The sequence below is a fragment of the Schistosoma mansoni genome (assembly GCF_000237925.1).
Source record: "Schistosoma mansoni, WGS project CABG00000000 data, chromosome 5 unplaced supercontig 0195, strain Puerto Rico, whole genome shotgun sequence".
Classification (NCBI taxonomy): Eukaryota; Metazoa; Platyhelminthes; class Trematoda; order Strigeidida; family Schistosomatidae; genus Schistosoma; species Schistosoma mansoni.
In genome coordinates, this window is record NW_017386018.1 from 270,358 (window position 1) to 297,167 (window position 26,810).

A 26,810-nucleotide genomic window follows, 5' to 3' on the forward strand; every position below is an offset into this window, starting at 1 on the left:
AGATTCGAACCCGGGACCTACCAGTCTCGCGCCAGAGCGCTTAACCGATAGACCCTGGGTTCGAATCTCGCGAGGCGAAGTCGTGGATGCGCACTGCTGAGGAGTCCCACAATAGGACGAAACGGCCGTCCAGTGCTTCCAGGCTTTCCATGGTGGTCTAGCTTCAATTGACTCATGATTCCAACTATATAAATTACTAAAATCTTCACAAAACCCCTTCTGATAATTATCTGTGAGCTACTTAATAAATCTACAGATAACAAATGAGATAACAGGGTTCAATCCTGTCATTCTATGAAAAGGATTTTTTGTAAATCATTTTGTTTTTGCTGTAAAATTCGACTGAGAAAATCCTTCGAAATCTACTGAGCTAAAATCAATTTGGAACAGGAGAGTTTGAGCAATATATCTTTGCAGATTGCAGATGATCCAAAGAAGGAAAAGCAGATAATATGACAAAAGATCAAATCAAATAACAGCATCAGCTATGGCAATCTCATATATATTTTTTTGCGTAAATTTGAAAGCATGATCAAATATCGAAGTTTTAGTTACGGAAGTTAAAAATGATCCTTTTGCTGGATAGAGTCTAGGTCTCAACAGGAAATTGTTAGCTACAATTTTTCATTTTTAAAACTTAACAAAGATGAATACAGTATACGATACTAAGTTTAGTTATGGTGCTCTATCTGAGTTCCAAAATGAACTGCTTGCAATAATCAACTGTTCATAAAGCCAACAATTGACCTATGCCTCAATGAAAACATATAGAAATTTTACTTACATCTATTACAAATCGAGAAGAATTCATCTGATCTTGTCCAACTAAAATACGGGATAATGGTGTTGCACCTGAATACTTTAACAGAGGTAAATACATATCTGTTAAATCAAATTTGTCAGGACGAAAAAGATCAGCATTTTGTTGCCCAGTTGCTGGATTCCCAGTTGGTAATAATAACCAACCATTAAATATTTTTTTAATATAATTATAAAGAGGTGTTAATTTTCGGCTATCAATAACAGATTCATTCATACATGAATTGTAATAAATTTGTGCCAAAGTGAAACCGCGACTAGTGTCTGTATGGGAACGATTTTCTGTAAAACATATAATAAGGAATAACCATCCCATAGATAAGAAACATAGCATTAAATAATACAAATTTTATGACCTTAAAATCAACTGGTCACGTTTTTCATTATCACAACAAATAGATCGTCCAAAACTTTATTTGTTATTAAACCTAATAAATGGTAGGAACCAAATCTCGATAAAACTTAACCAAGTATGATGAATGTAAATAATAGCTGTTGAAAGCTAAATCTTTAATGACAAAGAATGTCAGAAGGCAGAAAAACATGCCATATGTTCTAATATTTAATGAACGAAATAGTGATTTGAATCCAAGACGAAATCTAATATCAGAATTGCTCTGAATTGACTTTTTGATAAATTAAAGATCCTTAGCTGATACACATAACTAAAATGATTAAGTACAGCCTATGCTATCTTATCTCTAAACGTTTACCCAAGTAAAATTAGCTTTCGGTGTTGTTTGTAGCAGTGATCATGTACAAGGAAAAACTAAATCAAGCTCTTAGAAATCTCTTGAAAATCCTTCATTTACAGTTTCCTGAATAAGAAGATTTAGAACACTTTTTACTTACCAAGTAATTCTTTGGTGAAATACTCATCATATTTGGATAGTTTACGCATTACAGACCAAGAATTATGACCTTGTGGTATATAATTTTGTTTTATCCATCCATTGCAGGAATATGCAAAGAAATCATCACAAGGTGATACACTTGTATCCATATTGCTAAGAATTTCTGAAGCAACTTTAATACATGTAGGTTCTAAGCAGGGTTTATCTGTAAATGGCAGAAAAAAGACAGTTATTACTTTGATGTATTAAAAACTATCATTTGGATAGTTAACTTATTGAGAGATAATATTATATAGATAAGTTAAATATCTCTTCACTAATACAAGTTATTTGCTCGTGTAAGTGATCTACTAGGTATTGAAGATGATAACTTAGATAAACACGCGAAACTTCGAACATGATAACAAAAGAAAAGCACCTAGCAATTTAAATTATTTTGGCTATTGAGCTTCAATGTATATTGAGTAAGAAACTTGAGAGCAACTAAAGCTTCAAAGATGCAAGTCTATTCTTTTGTCAATAGAATCTATTAGAGTGAATAACTTAATGACTGAAATCAATCATTTATCCAGTTGTTTACTACCTGATATTTGCAGATCTAAAAATGTGTATTAAAACTATGGACTGTTTAGGGGGTTCAGTTTTCAGCCAGATGGATAAATAAGCTATTCCCCATACAGTACTATGATAACAAACAAACCTACACTTAGACATATCAGAACATGGAACTAGTCTTATAAGTCAGTCAGTGACTACTTATCACAGTCATTTGAAAAAGTACACACTTCTTGATTAGATTCTTTGTAATCAAATAATCTGTAAATGGAGATCCAAAAACATATAACTAAAAATTTGTAACAGTAGAGTAGATTCATTTATGCGTCAGTTTTCATTAAAAATTTAGGACATGACGCTAGTCTTCTGAATTTATCTGTTTGTTGATTTTGTTTCTACATAAGGTTAGTAAAGTATGACAGTAATAATAATAGTAATAATTACACTGGCTTTATTCAATACTATTGTCATTGTTAAACTGCATCGGCTTTCATACAACAAATCACATGTGTAAAACCGCCACAACTTGAAAGGTGACTTTATGACTTTATTATAATCAGAAGTAAATCAACTAAAAAAATGATTCACTTGGTATTGTTTATTTGAATCCTCCCACTGATTTTTAGGACTGCAATTGATCAGTCTCTAATTGGCATATGTGCATGTTGTGCGTATTGCCTCGATATAGCCTTAATTCACAAGCATTATAAGCAAAGATCGACAGTAACTAGCAGTGGAATCCAGGACGCGATCAATTGCAGTCCTGAAAATTAATGGGAAGATACAAACAAACAATACTAAGTGAATTCAAACTTCACCCCATTGCACAAGCAAGTGGATATCAGGACTCAGTAACTGATTGTATAACGTGGTGGAGTTTGAATCGAACAGTACTGGGTTCGAGCCCCAGAGTGAACATCAAATCTGAGATGCAGGTGCATCCATCTGACGAGTCATAAATAGGACGAAACGCGCATCCTGGATTCCACTGCTAGCCACTATCCATTTTTGCTTATAAAAAATGATTACTTCTTTTAAATTTATAAATTATTGTTCACGATAAGACGTAGTAAGGTAACTGACATTTTTGATTGCAAAAATAAAATATTATGAGTTTCAAACCAGCACTTAGTTTAACTCTTTTTACACTATCAAACAGCAGATTTAAACAAAAAGTCTAAAGTATTACATTGTTTTCGACTATCTGTAATGGTTTGACCTAAAGTACATCATGCTAAAACTTCAAAAGTATCAACTTGAAACTTACGTTAATACTTTATTTAACATATTTAAGTTTGGATCTAACGCGTCTCTTCACTCATATTACATGGAATATTTTATAAGATGAAAACTATGAAGATACGTTTATGACTATTTTAGGCTTTTATAATCGATTTTTGATTAATTTTTGTTATTGAAAGTCATCCTCTAAGATTATCAATATGAATGGAAACAAAACGAGTTCAAAACTGTCAATTGAAACGAGGTAGATCGTCAATATAAAAATTCTCCGGTATTTACTTCCATAGTTTTAATTCAGGGTTAAGAAAGAACAGAAAAATGAGTTCATAAACGGATGGAATGACTGATTGTTCTTTTTATCAACTTCCATTTTACAGAATAAACTTATCCAACTAATAATTTGGAATGTTAGATTTCTCTTAATTCAGTCAAACAGAAATATTGGCTACTTTGATTAATTTCACGACTGTTCATTGGTAATAGTCATGAACCTCTCAATATGTGACAGTCAAGATTTTTTCAAAAAATTTAAACCCGTGAACTTGTTTAACAGTAATAAAGTTAGAAGCTTCATTCAGTTTTAGGCTACATCTTATTTGCCTTTCCATGGTATAGGCAGTAACTTTGTTGGTGAGACTATAATTCATGGACGAACCAACCAGGTTTAGGATAACAGGTCTTGTATTTTGGTGCGAAATTCATTTATTCATTTAGTCAAAGAGCGTTTTGGGATTTTAGCTGATGTCAGTTAGTAATGAAAACTTCAAACTCAATTGTAAATCATAATCCTTATTCTTTACACAGGTTTATAATTCTCATTTAGTCCTAATGAGTAGGTGGATGTTCTCAAGGCCACTTTAACGTCGCTCAAAGGCCGTCCATAAATTATAGTTACACCGAATTGTCTAATCAATAAAGTTGTTTGGTAATCTTCAGAACCTATTTCTAAAACTATACTGTTGCATAACTTACTTACATAATTCAAAATCATCTAAAATGATTCTCTTAAATAATTCTTCTTTTCCCATACATAGTGATATAATTTATCACAAATTCACGTCATTAATATTTGATTTTTTCATTCCAAATAATTCAATTACAAACATATGATACGTTTTTAAACTCTTCTTTCGAGGATTCAATTGGATTTCGACGTGTTAAGACTTATGAATAGAAATAATTTTAAGTTTTGTTTGCTTGTTTTACAAAATTACATCCCTCTTAACGTTAGACAATCCATAGTAAGAAGTACAAAGTCATTCAGAAACATCGTTAGATGTCAAAAATACATTTTTCTATGACAAATTGTGAATGTGTAACGACATTTGTGATGAAAGGAAATGATTAAAATGAATTTATTAGGTCACAATCAAAATCAGTCACTATTATATAATGTAAAAAAATTATCCAGCGTAACAAATCGTACTTCGTGGCTTTATCGCGTACGTCAGAAGCATACGAAAAAATGTGTCGATGGTACTATAGTTATGTGTTTTAAAAAAGAGACTTGTCATGTATAGTAGAAGATTTAGAATCAACAGAAGTCGGCCTGTGTTGTAATATTAATGGATATAAAATAATAAGCGTGAGAAATATGGTTCATAAAGGAAAAGAATGAAAAATTAGAAGTATGTGAAAATTTCATGTTCAGTATTTAAGTAAAAGTAGAAAATCAACTGAATGTGTCTGTGTGATGAAGGAAACTTTAACGTCATTACCTATGAGTATTTCAACTATAATGTATACATCTATTAACATGCGGAAAAACAATGGTCGATGAATTCATGGACTGAGAGTATGTCAGTTCATAGCTACCCCTAAACATTTTTAATATACTCCTGTTCAAGTCAGCATCAGAAGGAATCAAATAAAGACACTACGAAAAGATGAATCATACTTCCTAAATTTATCTCTTTATCATGGTTTTGCTTATCATTTCTCTTACAGTCGACTTCATTGATTCTGTTACCCCAATGTTGTTTCTCATACCATTTGAAAAATTTTTAGAACTTGCTTAGTAAACTTTTGTCACAATATTATTTAAAACTCAATAGTTTACATTGAAAACAGACTGGATGTGCACAAACATTTTTTAGTCTTTCCTCTATAGTACAACTCTCACGACCATCATCAAAAGGGTAAAAGTATTTATAAACAATTGTATACACAAGATACTCAATGTCCATTGACCGGATATCATCAGCAACAGGCTACGGTGGGAGAGGACAAACCAGCTACCATTTGAAGAGGAAATACGGAAAAGAAGTGAGAAGTGAATAGGACATACATTGAGGAAATCATCAAGCTGCATCATAAGGAAAGCGCTAACTTGCAATGCTGAGGGGTGAAGGAAAAGAGGAAGACCAAGGAACATACTGTGCTGGGAATCGGAAACAGACATGAAAAGGATGAAGAGGAACTGGAAAGAACTGGAAAGGATTGTCCAGGACAGAGTTGGATGGAGAATGCTGGTGGGTGGCATATGCTCCTCCATGAGGGGTAACAGGCTTTAGTAAGCAAGTATATAATTTCACAAGTATAAGCAATATAGTGTGCTAGGTATTTTTCTCATAATTGGAGTATGTGATATCTAGTCACTCAGACTAGTGGCTACATTGCAGTCTAATCAAAATAGTTCAGTTAGCACAGGAAAACAAATTGCATGCTTGATTTTAGTCACTACTCGATTTCCAGTTATCTGTTAACAAAACATTTCATATAACTAATTCGAGAGAATGAAGAAAACAAGGAGATCATGTAAAATGCATTTCTGAACACTTTCTAGGGAAAATGTGAATTAGAGTTGTCAGTCTGTAACACTATGATTGTCAATTATTTGATGAATGCTAGTCATTCAAAATAATCGTTAGATAAACAAATGTAAAGTCACAGTGTTTTACTTACTTTCAAAAAACTTAAGAATGACATATGAAATCAAGAGAGAATAATTATGAAATTACCGCTCACACAAATAAGTTAAGTTCTTTCGTTTACTCATTAAAAAACTAATTTAATACCTCAGTTATCTTGAACGGGTGGATTGACTGAAGTTAGAAATTAAGACCGTTTAATGCCGGCTCATAAGTCTAAAGGTTAGGCGTGAGCGCGAGACCGAATGTCCTGGGTTATGGATGCACAATATTGAGGATTTCTATGCCGGGCGAAATTGCCCGTCCAGTGCTTATAGGTTTCAGAGGTATTCTAACTTAGATCACTTCATAGATTCAATGAAAAATCTCGAAGACTTCTGCTCTCATTAAACCATTTTCATCCAAAGTTTTTTCTAAACCTGTGTAAATTATTTTACTTGTTATCCATTTTTAAAGTCTTTTCAAAATGTTCTATACAAATACATAAATTTAGTGATAACCTATTACATTTTAAGTATTCAATGTCAACTTGTTTGATTATGAAACACTATGTTAAGATGTATTTTATCGGTTCAACTAAGACTATAAACAGCTGACAACAATCTACAAAATAAAATGAATTTATATAATTTAGCCATATCTACTATTCTTCTATTACAATGTAAACCTATAATTAAAATGTAGAACATTTGGAAAACATTGCAATTTATATCCGATTTCTATATACTATACAGGCCCTTAAGCGAAATACTGTTGTTTAGCTTATTAGTTTGCGGCAATATATTCAGACTAAAAATTACCTTAATCACAAACTGATATCGACCAAAATAGATTTCTATAATCTGAGAGGATTGAGAAGCTTTTTTACCACAGTGATATTTCCTCGCAGTTAACGTGAATCTGAAGAGAAATTTATCTTCATAAAGCTATTGATACTTTCATTAAATGTGAAATATAAAGAAAAACCCGAATGAAGTGAATTATTTAGTTATAATGAGCTATTTCCTTATAAAAAAACTAACAGCAGTTCTATGTACAGAAAACATATATTAACACACATATAAACAGTATTACTTCTTAAATATACGATTATTACAACAGTAGAAGAGAAGTACCAAACCTTGCCGTTTTCGTGTTTATGGCCTTCCATATGAACAGGTAGAAACTATAATTCTTATGCGATTTCTTCGACATCCAACATCTTTACAACCGAATTAAAGAGAAGTGTATTTTGTGTGGTTGCGAACAATAACCATTTTAACGATTAACTAAATTCTATCCACTTGATGTTGCTTATTTGTATCTTCTCATTGTTATTTAAGGTTAATCAGTCTCCTGTCGGCATATATATATATATATATATATATATATATATATATATATATATTCATCCAATTAATAAAGAATAATACTATATTAGCAATCATATATTAAACCCCTATTAAACTTATTATATATATGGCTGTACTACAAAGGGAACAAAAATTTGTTCCATACGTTTTTATTATAGTTTTACATTGAATATTACCTAATTTGAATATAAAACAAATGATGTAATTAATTATGATATTTAAAGCGTAATGTAATGAAGTAGGGCTAGGTGACAGAAGAAATGATAACATTATTTTATTGCTTTAATCAATTCAAAAACCAAATTTACGTGAGAGAATAGAAATGAGTATCAGATATTAGAGAAACATCCTGTAGAATTTGAACAATAGGAATGAATTACTTTTTTCATAATAGTTGAGATCACGAATCAATTGAAGCTAGACCACTGTGGAAAACCTGGAAGCACTGGATGACTGTTTCGTCTTATTATAGAATTCATGATCTCAACTATTAAAATTATTATAATATCCACAAAACCCCTTCTGATTATATTTTTTTATAGAAGTAATAAAGAAGAACACGTTTGAGAAAAGTTAGCAGATACATTTTCTAGTATGTTTATTAATTGAAAATGATACAATCAAAATAATTTAATCGAAGCTTATTTTTGTCACATCGTGATATCATTTGTATGAAACATCAAAAACCTATAGGTTTATCATCCTTGGTAATATACACCCTTGATGATTCAAGCTTTTAAACATAGAACCTTCATGCATCATGTTAAAATAACATATAGTTCAACTGGTTACATAGAAATAACTAATTCCTAAATATTGGTAACATTTAGTAAAACCACAATAACGTATTACTGGTGGAAACAAAACACTCCTTTAAAGTACTTAACATCAGTAGAACCTTGTGAGATATAATATATTGCTGATGACGAATCCTAACTTAGGACGAAAAATATGTTCAGTAGATTCCGTCTACTTATAATACATTAATTGATCGAAAAAAGCAATGTAAAGACTTATTCAACTCAAAACATTCTTCAAAAATACTAGAGTAAAAATTTTCACATTGTGAAAACCAGTCCAGATTGAAACTTTTTTCCAAGGTAAGTTTAATTAGGAATCCCTGAACAGTTGTTAATGGTTCATATAGGCACTTACTGAAACCCATTAACGGGATATAAAATAAAAATTATAAACCCAAGAAATATTGAAAAACAACAATCCTTTTCTTTGAATATCATTTACTCTGAGGGTCGTCATTTGAAGTTCGGGGAGAGATAGAAGGTATTATTCTATTATTATTATTGGTGTTTTTTTTACTTAAATATAATTAATATTATAGAAATATAACAAATATAAGAATTGTTCGTTGGCTTATCAGGAATAATGAACTTTAATTTTGATAGAGGTTTTCAAAGTAAAAATAGTTCCAATGTAGAAAACGAAAACTCAAGTGAGGAAAACCAATTTTTGTTTCAATGCAAAATTACACACGGATTTCATAAAATTTGAAAATCGCACACTAAATACATTGATTGCATATCATCCTTCAGGTTTCCCTTATACGCTTCATGGTTCTTTTAATTCTGTTGTTATTACAGTTGTTTCTTGTTTCCATTGCTATTCTCGTCAATTCAATCTTCTGAATCTTCTGCTGGCAGGCATTCCACTTCTAATTGAAGATGCATGCTACTTATATCTGTCAGCATAAGCACTATACAACACACCAATCAATTTTATAGTAATATAAATATGTTTGTATATATGTTAGGGAACATATATTGCAATTACAGTTGCATTTTATCACTATTGACAAAGCTTTCATGTATCACTAAGATGACATATGTTTACCTTACCAATAGTGTATTTAATGTACTTTCTCTAAAATATATTACATAGGCTAACACGTCTATAGGACGTAATTATTGTTATACGCAGGTTGATGACGTAATATACTAACAGGACAATTATTTTTTAGAACTGTTCCATTTTCATGCGTTGCGTAATTTTCCTAATAAGGGTTAGTGTTCAGACTCAGTTATATAATAATTTTGAAGGTGTTAAGAACTGATGATTAAAAAATGTAAATGTTGAGTTTTTATAGATATAATAAATATACTTCCCATTTCTTATTATTAATTGCCGTCACATCTAAGAACTAATATTAAATGCTCGCGAACTCATGAGGCTTTTTGATTACTTCGTTAAATAAATCCAATATCTCCCTCTATTTTATTATAAACTACCACATGCAAAAATAAACTACAATTATGATTATGCGTCTTCAGTAGATTGCATCGTTGAAAAGAAAGTTGATTGACTATTTTATTTTATTTATTTAAACACATAAATATTGGTACAAACGGGCACCAGATATGTATGCGCCACACAAATCTCATTTGGTTTGTGTGAGGGCTGTGATACTGCCCAGGTGCCCAAACTGAAGCAAGTGGTTTTCTTAGGGGGTCACACATGGAGCCTTTGACCTAAAGGTCTGATCCGCAATATGGTGGAACATCGTGAGGAGATGCAGTCCCATGGTAGCCGATGACCAACGATTGATTCATACGCCATTTGTTCCTTCAGGATACTGCAACCAGCCCATGTGCACCATTGGTTTGGAATCAGGGTTTTCCAACTCCCCTAGGTGAAATTTCCGTGTCCACCAACCCGGTTAAAGCGCCGGACATTCGCTTTTCACCCTCTCAATTTCGTAAAAAACACTCACGCAACGAGAAGGCATTGAGTAGTACTTCGATGGCAGAGGCTATATACACGTGGCCATATGAGAGCATTTCGAGAGGGAGAGCGGACTCTCCCCACTCTCGGCCGTACCAAGGCATTTGATGAATTATCTTCATCTTATTGCATCGTTCCATCTTTCTAATCACTATCACTTTTACTTCATAAGCCAAGACTTATTGTTTTTACAAATGTATCATACATATTTTTCATAATTTAAGTCTAAAGAATAAAATACTATAGGTTATTCATACATTACAAAGTAAATTAAACATAATATAAGAAAATGTTTCTATTACAATTTTCGGGGATTTCTTTGTAAAACTTTATATCATATTGATAATTTACAAAACTAGCTTATTAATTTAGAAAAAATGTACATTAGCCAGATCATAATCAATCAATCAATCAATGACGTAATTGAGAAGTCATAATTAAATCGATATCGTTTTAATTCTATATCAGCTGATTAAAAGTTGTTATCTTACTTGATCAAAGTTATTTATCATATTGAATAAGTTAAAATTATCCCAGAAAAAATACAGTTCAATAATTGTTTATGAATGTTTTTCATAAAAGTTCAACTTTTATTCCATATTTAATGACATTTATCCTTATAGTTGATTAATAATCAGTAAAATTTTGACAAACACTTCACTATTATGTTGAATATTTCATTCATTTAGATCATCAATGATTTTGTTGCTATGGTTACCTTTCAATATATATAATATAAAAAAGTTAGTTGTCATTTGAACATTTTGATTACCGACAATAACATTATAAAACACTTCATAGTCTTCATAGTCTTATCACATTTATCTATTTGATAAATATACCAAAATTTACTACAATTTTTTTTAATAAACAAGAAAATAAAAACTTATGTCTATGAATTCATTTAGTGTTGTTTGTTTGTTCGCACAAGCAAGTGGCTATCAGGACTCAGTGGCCGAGTGGATAACGCGATGGCGTTTGAAGCGAGGGTATTGGGTTCGAGTCCCAGAGTGAACATCAACTCCGAGATGCAGGCACATCCAGTTGACGAGTCCCAAATAGGACGAAACGCGCGTCGTGGATTCCACTGCTAGCCACTATCCATCTCTGCTTATTATGTCTACGAATATTTAATAAATTTTAAAAATTTAAAAAAAAAGAAAAAAAAATTAATGTTAAACATATTTTTATTGTTTAAATTTTTCATTTGCAAAATAAAAAAACGGGTACTAATTATCGATTAATCAATGATAAACAAAATTTGTCTATGGAAATCAAGGTATATTTTATTTTGGTCTAAGAGTGAGAGAGTGAGAGACAGAAAGAGAGAGAGAATAAAACCCATTTCCACAGTAACCTGTCTGTTTAGTTATTTATTGTTAAAAGTGAATATTTTTTTTCTTCGAAACAAGAACTAGTTTCTATGGACTAGGAAATGAAATAATAAAATATTTTTTTAAAAGACTTTTCGTTCTTTTTTATCACGAGTAACTAGTGAAGGTTGAAAAGATAATTATGAAATATAACTGAGAATGACAAACATTAATCAATAAAGCTCTGTATGTTTCGTATAATTATCGACCACATGTTTCTTATCTGGAGTTTGTCAACTTTCATAGTTAACCGTGAATCTTTATGTTTGTTCATTTACTGTTGTTGTTTTGTTTTGTTTTTTTTGATTCCGTTATTAGTTTGTTCTCAGTTTCAAGAAATCAATAACACTTCCTTGTGAACTAGATTGATAAATTGAATTTATTTGTTTATGATTAGTTTAGATAAAGTGATTGAACAGTATAAATAGACTAATCCAAATCTGGACATCAATCTTGCATACATTTACACTTCATTTACCATTATAATTAAAACAAAAAAAACTTGTATGTATAGTATTTTTGCTTGTAATAATGCCTGGAATTTTACATATGTTACCTAAAATCTAACATAATGGATGATAAAATATTCAGTGACCAGTGAACGTTACTACCTATTATAAATTACAACTAGTTAGAGAACCATTGTAGATTATCGGTAATTATACAACTGTTTCACGCTTGATTTAGACTAATATTTTGAGTAAAATCATATTCTTTTAAATGTATGCTTATTGGTTACTCGTTATTTGAGTTGGATTTGATTATATTTTTACGACAAGTAATGATTTTAGAGTAAATTTTTTCAAGTATACAGATGATAAGTTAATTAATTCATGGTGTGCTCCAAGTAAAACATTACTTAGTAATGAAACTTGTTCAACTATTCATCATGAAGAATACTACCTATGAGACGATAATAACCATGTTTTCTAGTGATCTGTCTATCATTATCTACGAGAATTGTTCAATGAAATTGGTCATATAAATGATTGCATTTTAGGAATTCTAAGCAATCTTAAGTAATGGGAAAGTCATAAGTAATAAAAAGCTAACACTAAGTAAAAACATCGAGTTACTGTGTGGATAATTTCATTTAATGGAGATAATAAATTATTTTCCTCTCATTTCGAAAGATTAGTAATTGTGCTATTAATTTTTTTCATTAATCTAATATTAAAAAAGATTATTAGTATGTTGTATAGACGAATTGAAATAATTCAGTGTGAAATATTTAGCTAAATGTGCATATTCTAGTCCTCAATCAACAAGAATAAACTATGTGATGGTGTAGAATGACTGTAGTTCAGGTAGATAATTTTGTTAAAGTTTCAGTCCACAAGCTGGGCGGTATATTAGTAACGCTTTCACCAACCTTCTGGAAAATATTATCAATACGAACTTCAGATAGAAATGAGCTATTCAAATGTCTTCACATTTGACTGATAGAATAAAAATACAGACAATGACAGGACAAGACTTAACAACGACCAGTCAAGATTAAGGTTGACAAAACAATCTATCAATCATATAAGAAAACATTCGAATAGCTAACTCGTACTTTAAATTTCTACAGATGAAACTTTCTGGAGGAGCAATGAAAGCTTCATATTTGCGCCAACTTGCTCAGAAAACGAAACTTTACCAAGGTAAGATAGAATAGATCGGCATTTACTTTAACTTAAAAACATATGGTGATATTTGATAGATTGATTCATTTCTATGAAAATTTATGAACAAACTAAATCTTTGAATATATAAGTTTGAATGTCTTTCATTTGATGTCGTTCAGAAGGACGATGAAAGCTCCACGACTAAACCATCCAGCTTAGAGAACAATACTCCATCAAAATCATCCATCTGAGCTACAAATCTTCTCCACCATGTTACTTTCAACTTTATTTCGAACTTTGTTAAAGACTGCTAAATAATACAAACATTCGTTTTGTCATACTCATTGAAAATGATAATTAGTGATTAAATAAAGTTCATTTTCCTTTCATTCATAAAACAATGAATCAAGTTTTTTATGCTTATAAAGGTCATAAAGGTAAATAACAGATTATTATTGTTTTTAGTTGGTTTTTTGAGTAATTATAAAACTTTATTGAATCTATTAATAGTAATTAAAAGATACTTATTATCCAAGCCGATAATAAATAGTGTCAAGGAGAACTAATTGTTCATTCTTTGTCTATTCAGTTTTATTGTATATCATTGTATGAATTATAGTGATATTTTCCTGTTACGTAACATTGATTCAAGCCTTTATTATTCTTATTACAACTAGTACACTTGTCATTACACTATCAATTTGTACTTTTCACTTATTATTATTTTTAGTTATGAAATCTATTCCACTGTTATCATCGACTCATAAACTGCCTTGATCGGTTTCATAATTTCGTATATGCATATAAATATTACTGTATATTAGAGTGAACGGTCGCTCAAAATCGTGGATTGGTTGAAGTTAGACATTAACACCATTGGATGCCGGCTCAGTGGTCTATCGGTTAAGGGCTTCGGCTCGATACTGGTAGGTCCTGGGTTCGAGTCTCGCGAGTGCGGGATCGTGGATGCGCACTGCTGAGGAGTCCCATAATAGGACGAAACGGCCGTCCAGTGCTCCCAGGTTTTCCATGGTGGTCTAGCTTCAATTGACTCATGATTTCAACTGTGAAAATATTAGAGTATAGCCTGATGAGGAACTAATCGAAAACAATATTGTTCGCTTATATATGTTGTTCTAGAGTGATATAATCAAAAGGAACTATAACTAAGTTATACATAATTATGGTTGTAAGAGTTAAGGTAACGAGCAAAAGTAACACATTGCTACATAGAAGAAATAACAATCCAGTGAATACAATTCTCTCCTTAACAAAACTATTTACTGAAATTATACAATCATATTTGTAAGGATTTATTAGATAATAGTAGTTAACTGAAAAATAGACATTAGATTATGTCAAAAAGTGCTCATAAATTTCAAGTACCATAAAGAGGTGTTTGTTTAATCTAAAACGATATGAATAACTTACGGATCAAAACTAAGGGGGAAACTATCTACTTAGTAAATATCACGAATGTAAGAAAGAGACTAAAACCTACTTTTGACTAATAAGTGTTAGAAAAGGTTTGAGTCTCTTGGTCAAATGTAATGTAGCATTCACCGTTTTTTGCTAATAAAAACAGCTTGGAAGTTTAGATTGCTAAAACCTCCGTAGCATATATGTTTTAGATTGTGATTTCTTTATAGATACTCTTTTGACAGAATGTACAATTTTGAAAGATACGTTCAGTAAGTAAACCTGACAAGTGCCAAGTAGCACGAAACCCGGGTCCAGAATTTCCTGTTGACCACCTCCAACCACCATCTTAGTTTAACTTTTATTATGCCATATTCATGTGATCTTACATGATAGAGAGTAAACTGTTTCTCTTCTTATCCACTGGAACCCAGCTTTGGCCGTTTCAAGTTTACTTCCTGTGTAAAGATCATTTTAGAAAGCTGTTTGGTGTTGTTTTCGTACAAATATCAAGAGAAAAGAAAATTATAAGTTCACCTTTGATACTAAAATGAATCTATATAACTAATGACAGCCAATTTGTAATTTTTATCACAGATCATCAATGATACCATAGAACTGTTGACTAACTAACTGAAAGTTTAGGAATTATTGCCTACATTTCAAAAATTACATTCAAGTTTAATTGATGTTTTTATTTCCTGCTAGCTTTCATGATAATTTAGAGGCTAGATGTAGCGTATTAAACTACATGCTTCTAGTCTCGATTTCCAGGTTGTGTAAATCTGAGGCTTTTCTTATTGTTGGCTATTGTCTGTTGCTTTCCTCATTAAATGTAACTGCACTCGCACTTGCTGTGCCACTGACTCAACCTTTCTTTGGTTCTTCTCTTTCTCATCCTTCCTTATTCACATTTCTCTGCATGCTCCCCTAGTACACAAAGTACTTTCCAGCTAGACGCGAACCACTACTTAATTATACAGCTGAGTTAAGTAGTGACTATTAAACTCATAAATGATAAGGTTTATTCACTGTCATTTGTTTGCAGAAACTACCAAAAGCTTAGTAATTATTTATTAAAATATGATAAATGTACATGATACGTGCTAGCATTTAACGTTAAATGCATTAATGATAGTTTATTTGCGTCAATACATCCATTGGGTTTCAAGTGTCAGTCATGAAAACAATTCCATTAAATGTATAACTATTTTGCTTCACTTGGTATGTTAAAAAAAATAAATACTGCACTTTTCAAATCACTATAAAAAACATTGAGCATTCTTAAGGATTTCCTTTATCCCTTGCTAACAGACAGGCACATTTTTTATAGCTATAGACTGAAAGAAAAAGACTATTTCATGTGAACAATTGAAAGTAAACCAACTTATTCAAATGTTATTGTGTCTTAAAATCCAAATATACCTTTGTAGAAAAACGTGATAACAAAATATTACAACTTAAGTTGTACAGTAAGTTTCAGAATGAAAATGATAATCCTTACAAATAATGTGATCACTGCCTGATCAACCTTCAACTTCTGTTCATAATCATTGTTTAGTAACATACAATCTTGTAACCTATTCCAAGACACATAATTCTATTTTCCATGACTGATCTATTGATTGAACAACTTAAAAATACTTCCTTACACTCCTACCAACTGTTACATGGTCTGTTGACAACTAATTTTAATTTATTAAACAAAGAAACCATCAAAATTTATAACTAAGCAGTTTGGTCAGATTATTGGACTACTCTCTTATTGAATCACTTTTATTTCTATAGATGCGTTAGTGCATAAACACCGTTATCTATGTAAACAGCATCTAATCATTGCTGATTTTGTTGTCATTTGTGTTACATAAATATATAATTTTGTATTTACGATGATGTTCTAACTGAAAAGATTCATTTATCCCCTTAATCAGTTATTTTTAAAAATATTTTTTTCAGTTATTGGGATTTGAAAAATGCCAAAATGTAAAGTAATTTAATTTTTAAATCACTTTTAAATTTCCCAGCTTAACGTTTTCTTAAATTAATACACATGCTAATTCAGAAAATCTACTATCCCTACTACGATGAATTCATCGATAGTATTTGATGATTACTACATTTAATCAAAATTACCTGGATTTGGAAATATGTATTATTGACTTCTAAATTAACAGTTTCAGTTTAAAGCGTAAAAGGTCTGAGTTTGCTCTTACGAAAGTAATGTATCCAGAAATCTGAGATATTCGGAACTAGTGCGAGTAACTACCCAGCTCAATTTAGATTTTAACAGTATGGTAGAAGAAAAATAAAATGATTTTCAGCTAAATGTATATAGATAAATAAAGAATATAATTGTCCAAGTACAAGCGTTCATCATCATATTAGCTAGAGTTTAGTATCCCTTCTCCCTCATTTATACTACCAACTTATTATTTATACTAATAATATTTTCTGAAACATGATTTTTTAAAAAAACTCACATACATAAGTGGCATTCAGTGTTCCAGGTAATTCTTCTATTTAATTACGATACAGTGATTCAGCTTGTTATCTTATGTCATACTAATTTTGAAATACAGTTCCATAAATTAATTGAACTAATCTGTTAACATCCTTTTAAAGACTATCCAATACGATCAGTCATTACAATTTAGTCATTATTTTGTAGACAAGAGATTATAAATTAAGGTTTCTTTATTCTTTAATGTGTAATCACTAGATCATAAGTTAACCAAAAGAATTTAGTTTACCGGATGAATTAGCTACATTAACCTAATAAATACTGGAATTAATTTAGTTGTTATTTTTATTTCTTAAATGTAACAATTAAACACATAAAATAAAATAAATACATGAAACATATGCCATAATTTATGTAGTAGTATACACTTAAAGTTTATTTACTTATGGTTCATGCTAGATTTAAGAAGACTTGTCAGGTTTGTTTTTAAGACAAATGGTAATATGAACCGTTTTAATTATTAAAAATATCTAGTTAAAATGTAAACAAATATGTGGTTTTCATTAAATGAATAAGAACTATTTAGTGACTCTATGCTTGAACAATGGTCTTTTGTCAGTAAACATTCATTGTCTAAATTAAACTAAAAATGATTATTTTAGAGATTTAGTGTTGCCTGTATAAAAAAACACAAGTTTATAAACTTAACTATGATAGAAAGTAAAGAAGCTGGGTATATTTCACCAGTCTTAGTGGGTTTGTGTTTGACGAAATACCAACACGAATTCGGAGAGTTCGATTGACTTTTGCCAGTATGTGTCATCTATGATGTCAGTAAGATGTTTGTATGTCAGCCAAAGGATACTTATCGACTAGTAGAATTTCCTTGTGAATGCCTTCGAATCATTCCTAGCATATCTTGGGATAATTGAGTGAGTAATGCTGAAGTTAGACAAACGATACTAGATAAACAGGGTGAATCGATCAATGTGGCTATGAACTGGCTACCTCGACAGGCGATGTTGACTGGTATCAGTGTAGGTTGAAATAAATGTGAGGGTGATCAAACAAAGACGTGGGATCAGATCATGAAGTTATCGGCTGCTGGATTGAATCATGTTGTTATGTTCAGACTACCCAGTTGAAGTTTGCTCAGTTGCCATAATCAGCGGTTAAAGATATTAATGCGACATAGCTCAGAAACTATCACAATCGAGCACATTCATTTATTTCTTGTTTCTTATTAGATACTGAGTTTCAAAATTACCTTACGCTTCATTCATTCTTTGAATTCTCAAATCATATAATTTATACCTTATATTTTCTACTGGCACTGATGCTGTTACTAATTTTACTACTCTAGGATTTGTCTTGATAATTTTGCCATGGTGTGTTAATTTTGTGTGAAAACTCAAGTTTATTTACAAATGTGCACGGTTCTACTTCGAATTTGACCAACTGACTGATCGAGCTATGTATCACACAGTTTTCATGTGTAACTAATTATACTTAGGTGTATAAAACCAAAGTAGGTGGCGAGAGGTGTAAACATGTCACCTATTGGAAATATACTTAACGACCAGTAGGCTACATCTTAATGTAATTGTATTCCGCACTATTCCATGAATTCTCTTTGTTAATTAACAATCATCAATATATCTTTGTTCCACAATATTTTCTGTTCAGTTTCACAGTAGAATACTATCAACAAATGATGAAAAAATACCCTTCCTGAAGTAAATTTCTGTATTAGACTGCTATAAATTAGCATAAGGTTTTTGCGGAGATTTTTTAATTTCCGCAGATTAAATCACATACTGAACTTATTTAGCTCACTACTGAAGACCAGGAAGCACTAAACAGATACTTTTGTTAATCTGGGACTCATCAACAGCGCACAACAATAAGCCCACTACCACAGATTGAACCCAGTACCCATTGTCTACTTAACAGTTCAATGCTAAAACGAAAAAGCTATCCAAAATTTTTTTAACTTTCAATGTTGGCCTGACGATCATATCATGATCAAATATATGGTATAAAAATGTTTTATTAACTCATCTAATGAAATAAAGTAAAAAAATAGTAATTTGATTTGAGAAACATTCTTATAACAGTAATCAGATCAAGAGAATCATGATCTTCAATTCATTCATGTGATAAGATACTGATAATAAAGAAAAACTAAAGAAAGAATACTCTGGATTGTTAATTGATTATCAAAGGTGGCCTAAATAATCAATTTTCAAAGAACACAACATGTTTATTTTTTTGAAATTTTTAGATTTAAGCCAAGAATATATATATTGAGGTTATGTTTTTAATCTCTTATTTAAAATGGACGTCACTTATGCACTAAATTGATTAAAATAATTTTTTTAAAATGTAATACTCTTTATTACCTTCTCTTTCCCTTTTTCTACCCCTAAATGGTTTTATTTTTTTCAAAATTTTAATTCCCTCATAATTTCAAAATGAGACAGACAAAAAAAAGTTATTTATATATATAAATTGGGTATTTATTATTATTGATTAATTCAAGCAAGTGTAAATTTAATTCAAGCAATCAACAATGTTAACGGGTAATGGTATATGAAATAGAAATATAGTAAGAATTATTCTCTCATTCTATTATTATTCCTTTAATATATATATTTATATTCCTCATAGTAGTTATTAATACCCATAGAGTATATTGTCCATTGACTTGTCTTAAATAACTTATTTCTTTAAACACATAAATATTGGTACATGGAAGCACCATATATATATGCGCCACACAAATCTCATTTGATTTGTGTGAGGGCTGTGATACTATCCGGGTGCCCAGACCTAAGCAGGTGGTTTTCTTAGGTCTGATCCACAAGATAGTGGAGCATAGTAAGGCGATGCAGTTCCATGGTAGCCGGTGATCAACGATTGATTCATACGCAATTTATTCCCTCAGGATACTGGAGCTCATATGATCCATTGGTTTGGAATCAGGGTTTTCCAACTCCCCTGGGTGGACTTTCCCCGTCCAACAACCCGGTTAAAGGGCCGGACATTCACTTTTCGTCCTCTCAATTTCGTAAACAACACCTCCGCCACGAAAAGGTAATGAGTAGGACTGCCCTGATAAAGGCTATATACACGTGGCTATTTGAGAGCATTTCGAGAGAGAGACATGATGATAAAATGTCTGTGTATTTTTTTCACTGAAATGTAATATATAATTTAAAATAGAATTAATTAAAATACAGTGGTAAGTTGAAAGAACTTAAATATTTTATGGGTAGATTGTTCATTATTTTGAAGAAAGTAAATACAAAAAGTGACGCAGAATCATATACATTCATTTTATTTACCTAGATCCTCATCAGCTGCTTACAACTTATAATATTTTAAAGTCAAATTTATCATTGAAATTGATATACTTTTAAATTCGAAGATGATTTGAGAATAATATGTCTATCATGATGTAGCAAGGATTTCAATATAGTGTGAAAGGAGAAAACTCAGAATATCGAACTACTGATTAAAAATCCTAGAATAAATATACATTAGATGACCGTTTCGATCTAATATCGGACTCTTCAACAGTGTGCATCTACGATCTCACACGCGAACACTTAACTTTTAGATCACTGAGACGGCATCTAACTGTGTTAATGTTTAAGTCCAATCAATCCGTAATCTTGTTCAACATGTCATTCATTGTTTGAGATGGATAACTGCCCCCTACTGGTCACAGCTTATCACTAGAACCCCGAGAATTACCTTTCGAAGCTAGTCACTAGTGAGCATGAGACCGAAAGTCTTGGGTTCGAGCCCCGCGCGCGAGATCGTGGATGCGCGATGCTGAGGAGTACCATACTAGGGCGAAACAACCGTCTAGCGCTTCAAGTTTCTCAATGGCAGTCTAGTTTAGATCGACTAATGAATTCAACTATGAAAATACTACAATCTCTATGAATCCCTATATTGATACATTAGGCGGTTGTGTAATGAAAAAAAACTGAGAACAGAATAATGGTAATCTTTGTTTTTGTTCTCTTTAAAATGATAAAGAGAACTAAATGTATGAAAGTTCATTATTTGTTGTACAGTTAAAATAACACCAATATTAAATGACGAGAAAAAATTCAATTAGTTATAGCAGACATTGTAGATGTCTGAAATATGAAATACATAAATATTGATAAAGCAAAAAAACCCAGAAAAATCGTAGAAATAAACATTTAGTTTAGGAAATCTGTCTAACGAAATAATTAATAAGTGATTAATATAATATTCAGAAGGGTTTTGTGGAGATTTCAGTATTTTCATAATTCAAATCATAAGTCAATTGAAGCTAGACCACCAAGGAAAGCGGCCATCCAGTGCTTCCAGGTTTCCCTAGGTGGTCCAGCTTCAATCGACTCATGATTTCAACTAATATAATATTACCAAATAAATGATAATCTAAGGAACTGGTAAATAATTAATAAATAAATGTAACCTATTTCTGAGGAATGTTTCGGACGAAAATCGTCAAATCCTTTTGCTCATATCGTGATTGATAATTAAAAAAATCAAATCACTTATTAAATGAAATTACATTCGTACCTACTTTTGTCAGTTTATTGTAACTATCGGCTTAATAGATGTATCAGTCGTACAATGAAGAATGAGCTCTCACACCAGAAAGCTAATATATCTGAGTTAGCATGTTAGTAATAACCAGTAGGTTTAATGCATAATAATCACTAGAAATGATCAACTAGTGAATGACTCTGAAATTCAACAACTACTGATTATAAACAAGAAAATTTAAAACTTTCTAGACTTTCTAGTATATTTCATAAGTGGCTAGATGTGGAATCGAAGATAAATGATTATTTTCATTTGGGACTCGTCAGTTGAATTCATTTACATCCCTCTGTTGATGCTCACAATAGGAACTACTTATTTACTTACTTTGTTTTTAAAAATCTTACCATAACCTTTAAGGAATAGTGTTAATAATAACTCATTAGAATTATTGACATGGTCATCGATCACAAAACATACTTAAGTAATCATATGCATTTTCTGATAGTGGGCTATGAAGCCATACATTGAGACAATCAAGTAATACTAATTATAAGCCTGAAACTAAGAAGACAATTTTAAGGAGCATTTTTGTTCTCGGCTAATTGAAAAATAAGTACATAACCAATATACCAATAATATCTGAAATGTGAACAAGGAAGAGACAGAATACCAGACAATCTCATGAATACTTATATACTTGTGAATAAGAATCAAAGAACTATTTTTTCATCCGGAAGCGAAATAAAAGTAAAAAATTTACTTGTCAACATTTATGTTTACAGATATCTGCGTTTAAGTCTTTTCCTGCACCGATGTGGAATTTGTCTTAGATGAAATTTATCAATGAATTCAATCACTTTAAAGCCACATACAAGAATTTTATAATTTTAAAATTGTCATCAATAAAACATTCCATCAGTTCTTGTAAACTAATTCTGCCTCAATATGATAAAATTCAAATAATAAGTCATATTATACAAATCAAGAACTAATGGAGACTTCAGTATGGAGACAAAATATCTACAGTTATGTAATTAACTTTATAATACTCTGGTTTTATCTCACTGGAACATGTTGCATAAAATATTTGATGAAAACATAATCACTTCTAGAAGTTAGGTTTTCGCTCGCGAGACTGAAAGCCCTGGGTTCTAGTCCTGCGTGAGAGATCGTGGCCGTGTGATGCTGAGGAGTCCCGTATTGTGACAAAACAGCCGTCCAATGCTTCCAGGTTTTCAATAGTGGTCTAACATTCATCAATTCATGATCTCAATCAAAACTCAACAACCTCCACAACCCCATACTGATAATCACTTCATTGAACTCAGAGTTCAGTGGTCAATATTAATTCCATTTCGCCGAACAGAAGCCATGGTAAATATTAACAATACAATTTCAGAACAATAGAGCTAATGATGGATAATTTATAAAAGGAACTTAACTGTAAAACATAAGTAAACATGAATTGTGAAATTAAATCATTGTTAGTTTGCAAGTCGTTAGAACTTTGAATAACTAATCAATTGATTAACTTTCGCGCTACTTTCTGTGGTGGATCATATTTTACTCGAACTGCATTGTCTAAGTGACTAGACCATGTAAAATGTTTTCAGAAAACAATCTCTCACAAACACTGAGTCACAGATGCAAACAAGGAGTTATTAGATGTATAATTGAAGCTTATGGAGTGAAATGCAAAAAGTTCCAGTATGCAGATATATTTGAAAGATTAATGGTATGGAATTCGACTAAAGTATAAAACAACCTACAAGTAGATTTTGTTGAATTTATTACTGGTTAAAAGTCTGAATGTTTAATATACATGATCAGTTTGCTTAATCAAAAGGCTTATTATCTACTACAGTGTAGAGAATAATCGGTTGTTGAGATCAACGTAAATTGATTATTATATGCAATTTAACTAAACTCTAGAATAAAGCATCCAATCCAAGAAAGTGTTGATTATTCTTCAAAACATCTGATAACATTTTATTTACACCTTTAGAAAATAAAAACATGATTTAAGTTTTGGGTTATTTGAAATTTCAAATAGGTTCACATATTACTTGTTAATCAGCTATTACGTAATTCAAACAAGAAAATTGACAGAGAAATAAGAGTTTTGTACCTTATTAAGAATTAGTATTTTCTCATATTCATGAACCCATTGTTGAATATGATCATTACATCATCGAAATGTAAAGTAATGTTGTAGATTTTTATTTCAATAAAAGTCATGTAGTATGTATGAGTGTTAAGTTCAGATTACGTTGTAGATCCTTGATCTAATAGTGATAACACTTGACTTTAAACTAACTAAGAGGCAATCGAAATCCTACTCCATACACGTAAATTACCGTTCATTATCCCTCACACTGAATATCATACAAAACCTAGTACATGACATTTGACTTTGTTACCAATTTATCCGAAATAGGTTTCTAAGCCTAATATGTAACTATCCAATTAATTGGATTTATGTTCTTCACTAAACTTTCTTCAGATTTTTAACATTCATTTAGTACTGAACTCAAAAAGACATTATAAAATGTGACAATTATCAGAAGTAGGTTTTGTGGAGATTTTAGTAATTTTATATAGTTGGAATCATGAGTCGATTGAAGCTAGACCACCATCGAAAACCTGGAAGCACTGGATGGCCGTTTCGTCCTATTGTGGGACTCCTCAGCAGTACTCCAATGCTTCCAGGTTTTCCATGGTGGTCTTGCTTCAATTGACTCATGATCTCAACTATATAATATATCAAATAAGTTGAAAAATGATTAACTGAATGAGTAACTAGTAAAAATGCTAGAAACACTGTATTTAAGTTGTTTTGGGCAATGAAATTAGTTCAAATTATAGCTCAGAAAGAATTTAAGTTTACTGGTTATGAGCTTCGAAAAAAAATGTCTGTTAAATAAACTTTCATAATAATTCTATTACCTAGGATGACAGTAATTTTTTGGATTTTTTCAATACATTATTCAAAGTAGATGCCTATGTTCGAGTTAGATATTTCAAGTCATGGAAAGTCATGAAAAACTTGGAAGCACTGGACGGCCGTTTTGTTCTATTTTGGGACTCCTCAGAAGTACTCCAATACTTCCAGGTTTTCCATGGTGATCTATCTTCAATTGACTCATGATCTCAACTATATAAAATTTGACAATTATTAAGTAATATAGAAAAAAACATACAAATTTTTCAAAGAAATATTAGCACCAAAATCAATAACTTACTTTGATTAAATACCAATTGAACACCCCATAAAGTAATAAATATAATCAATAAAATTAATATAATTATTAATGAAAATATTAAACAAAATTCCCATTTTTTACGTGGTCTCCATATATTTACATGATTATATTTATGTGAATTCCATAAATGTATTGAATTTTGACCATTTTTATGTTCATTATCAATAAATATACTTGTATTAGATGTACGATTATCTTTTATATTACTAAATGCTATACAATCATCTTTTATACAATTACCATCTAGAATAACTGAATGTTTATCATTATTAATATATTGATGACAATCAGTCATTATTGATTTCTGATAACCAATATATTAATATAATAAATGATTAAAGACGTTTCAGAAAATAAAATTTTTTTTTTGTTTCTCAATTGTAGAAAATTATTAATTTTAATCCAAATTTATACCCATTAGATCTATCTATAATAATCATTGAAGGTTTTTTTTTTAATGAAATCATTCAATGTTCATTGCTTCTAAACTTTGTATTAATAAACCTATCATAATTTTAGTTTTATGTCTCTATTATTATATTGATACACCAATCATTAAATTAGATAGATATAGATAGACAAACAGACAATAAATAGATTCATAATGATAATGATGATAATGAGTGAATAATATTCGGTTCATAGGCATGATCAATATGTTTTAATTGTTAGGAAAAGAATTAACAAAATAATAATTATCAGGAGCGGGTTTGTGTGGAGATTTCAGGTTCTGGGTTCGAATCTCGCGAGGAGGGGATCGTGAATGCACACTGCTGAGGAGTACCACGATAGGACGAAACGACCATCCAGTGCTTATATGTTTTCCATGGTGCTCTAGCTTCAATTATCTCATGGTTTCAACTATTAAATAATAATTTTTGAGGGATCATGTTATAATTGATTAAATGAACTAATAAGTCATGTGTGTATGTATTTATTTATTATTTTAATTCATTGACATTGATTAAATTGGTAGAAGTGAGATTTTAGTATTTATTTTTGCTAAAAATTACTTTGTTAAAATAAATAATTCATTCATTTGAACAAAATAGGTTGTTTTCAGTTATACTGAGTACTGTAATGAAAAAAAATAGAAGGGTGAGACTATAATTTATGAACGACCTTTGAAAAACACTAGACTGATCTTGAGAGTTTCCACCTAACAACTAGAACTAAATGAGGATTGGAATTATGATTTACAGTTGATGGTTAAGATTAAGAATTATAGTTAGGGTTTTCATCACGAAATGATATCAGCAATAATGCCGAAACTCTATATAGCCAAATTGATGAATGAATTTCGCTCCAAAATCTGAGACCTGATATCTTATCCCTGATTGGTTCGTCTATAAACTATAGTCTCGCCAAAAGAAGTTTAGTAGGAGTAAGTGATTAAATTACCTAATATACAAGTAGTGTTGCAATGATATTCTACAAAATACTGGGAAAGCATAAACTTGCATACTTTGACCTCGATAGATCATCTTTTTATCAATTTATACTTTTTTTAAAAAATGAGTACTGATGATGTGGTCTAGAACAATAATCACAGCTTCTTAATTAGAAATTTGACTTGGAATATCTAATTCGAACAATAGCATCTACTTTGAATAATGTATTGAAAAAATCCAGAAAATTACTGTCATCCTAGGTAATAGAATTATTATGAAAGTTTATTTAACAGACATTTTATTTCGAAGCT

At 30.8% G+C, this 26,810-nt stretch overlaps 2 protein-coding genes across 2 annotated transcripts in view; both read right to left on the reverse strand.

The window, feature by feature from the left end:
- Positions 1-1,822, reverse strand: part of Smp_159370 (family M13 unassigned peptidase (M13 family)) — a gene marked incomplete at both ends in the record, with an annotated part of 41,255 nt that extends 39,433 nt beyond the window's left edge. Inside the window, 2 exons of the mRNA XM_018791085.1 lie at positions 785-1,101; positions 1,672-1,822. Of these exons, the coding sequence (XP_018645703.1) occupies positions 785-1,101; positions 1,672-1,822 (468 nt within the window). The remainder of the gene's footprint in view (positions 1-784; positions 1,102-1,671) is intronic.
- A 9,283-nt stretch (positions 1,823-11,105) lies between these two features.
- Smp_068700 (hypothetical protein) lies at positions 11,106-25,403 on the reverse strand (the record flags this gene model as incomplete). The annotated part of the gene is made up of 2 exons (XM_018791086.1): positions 11,106-11,146; positions 25,088-25,403. The coding sequence occupies 2 exons, from the start codon at positions 25,401-25,403 to the stop codon at positions 11,106-11,108; spliced, it is 357 nt and encodes a 118-aa protein (XP_018645704.1).
- Between the last annotated feature and the right edge of the window lie 1,407 nt (positions 25,404-26,810).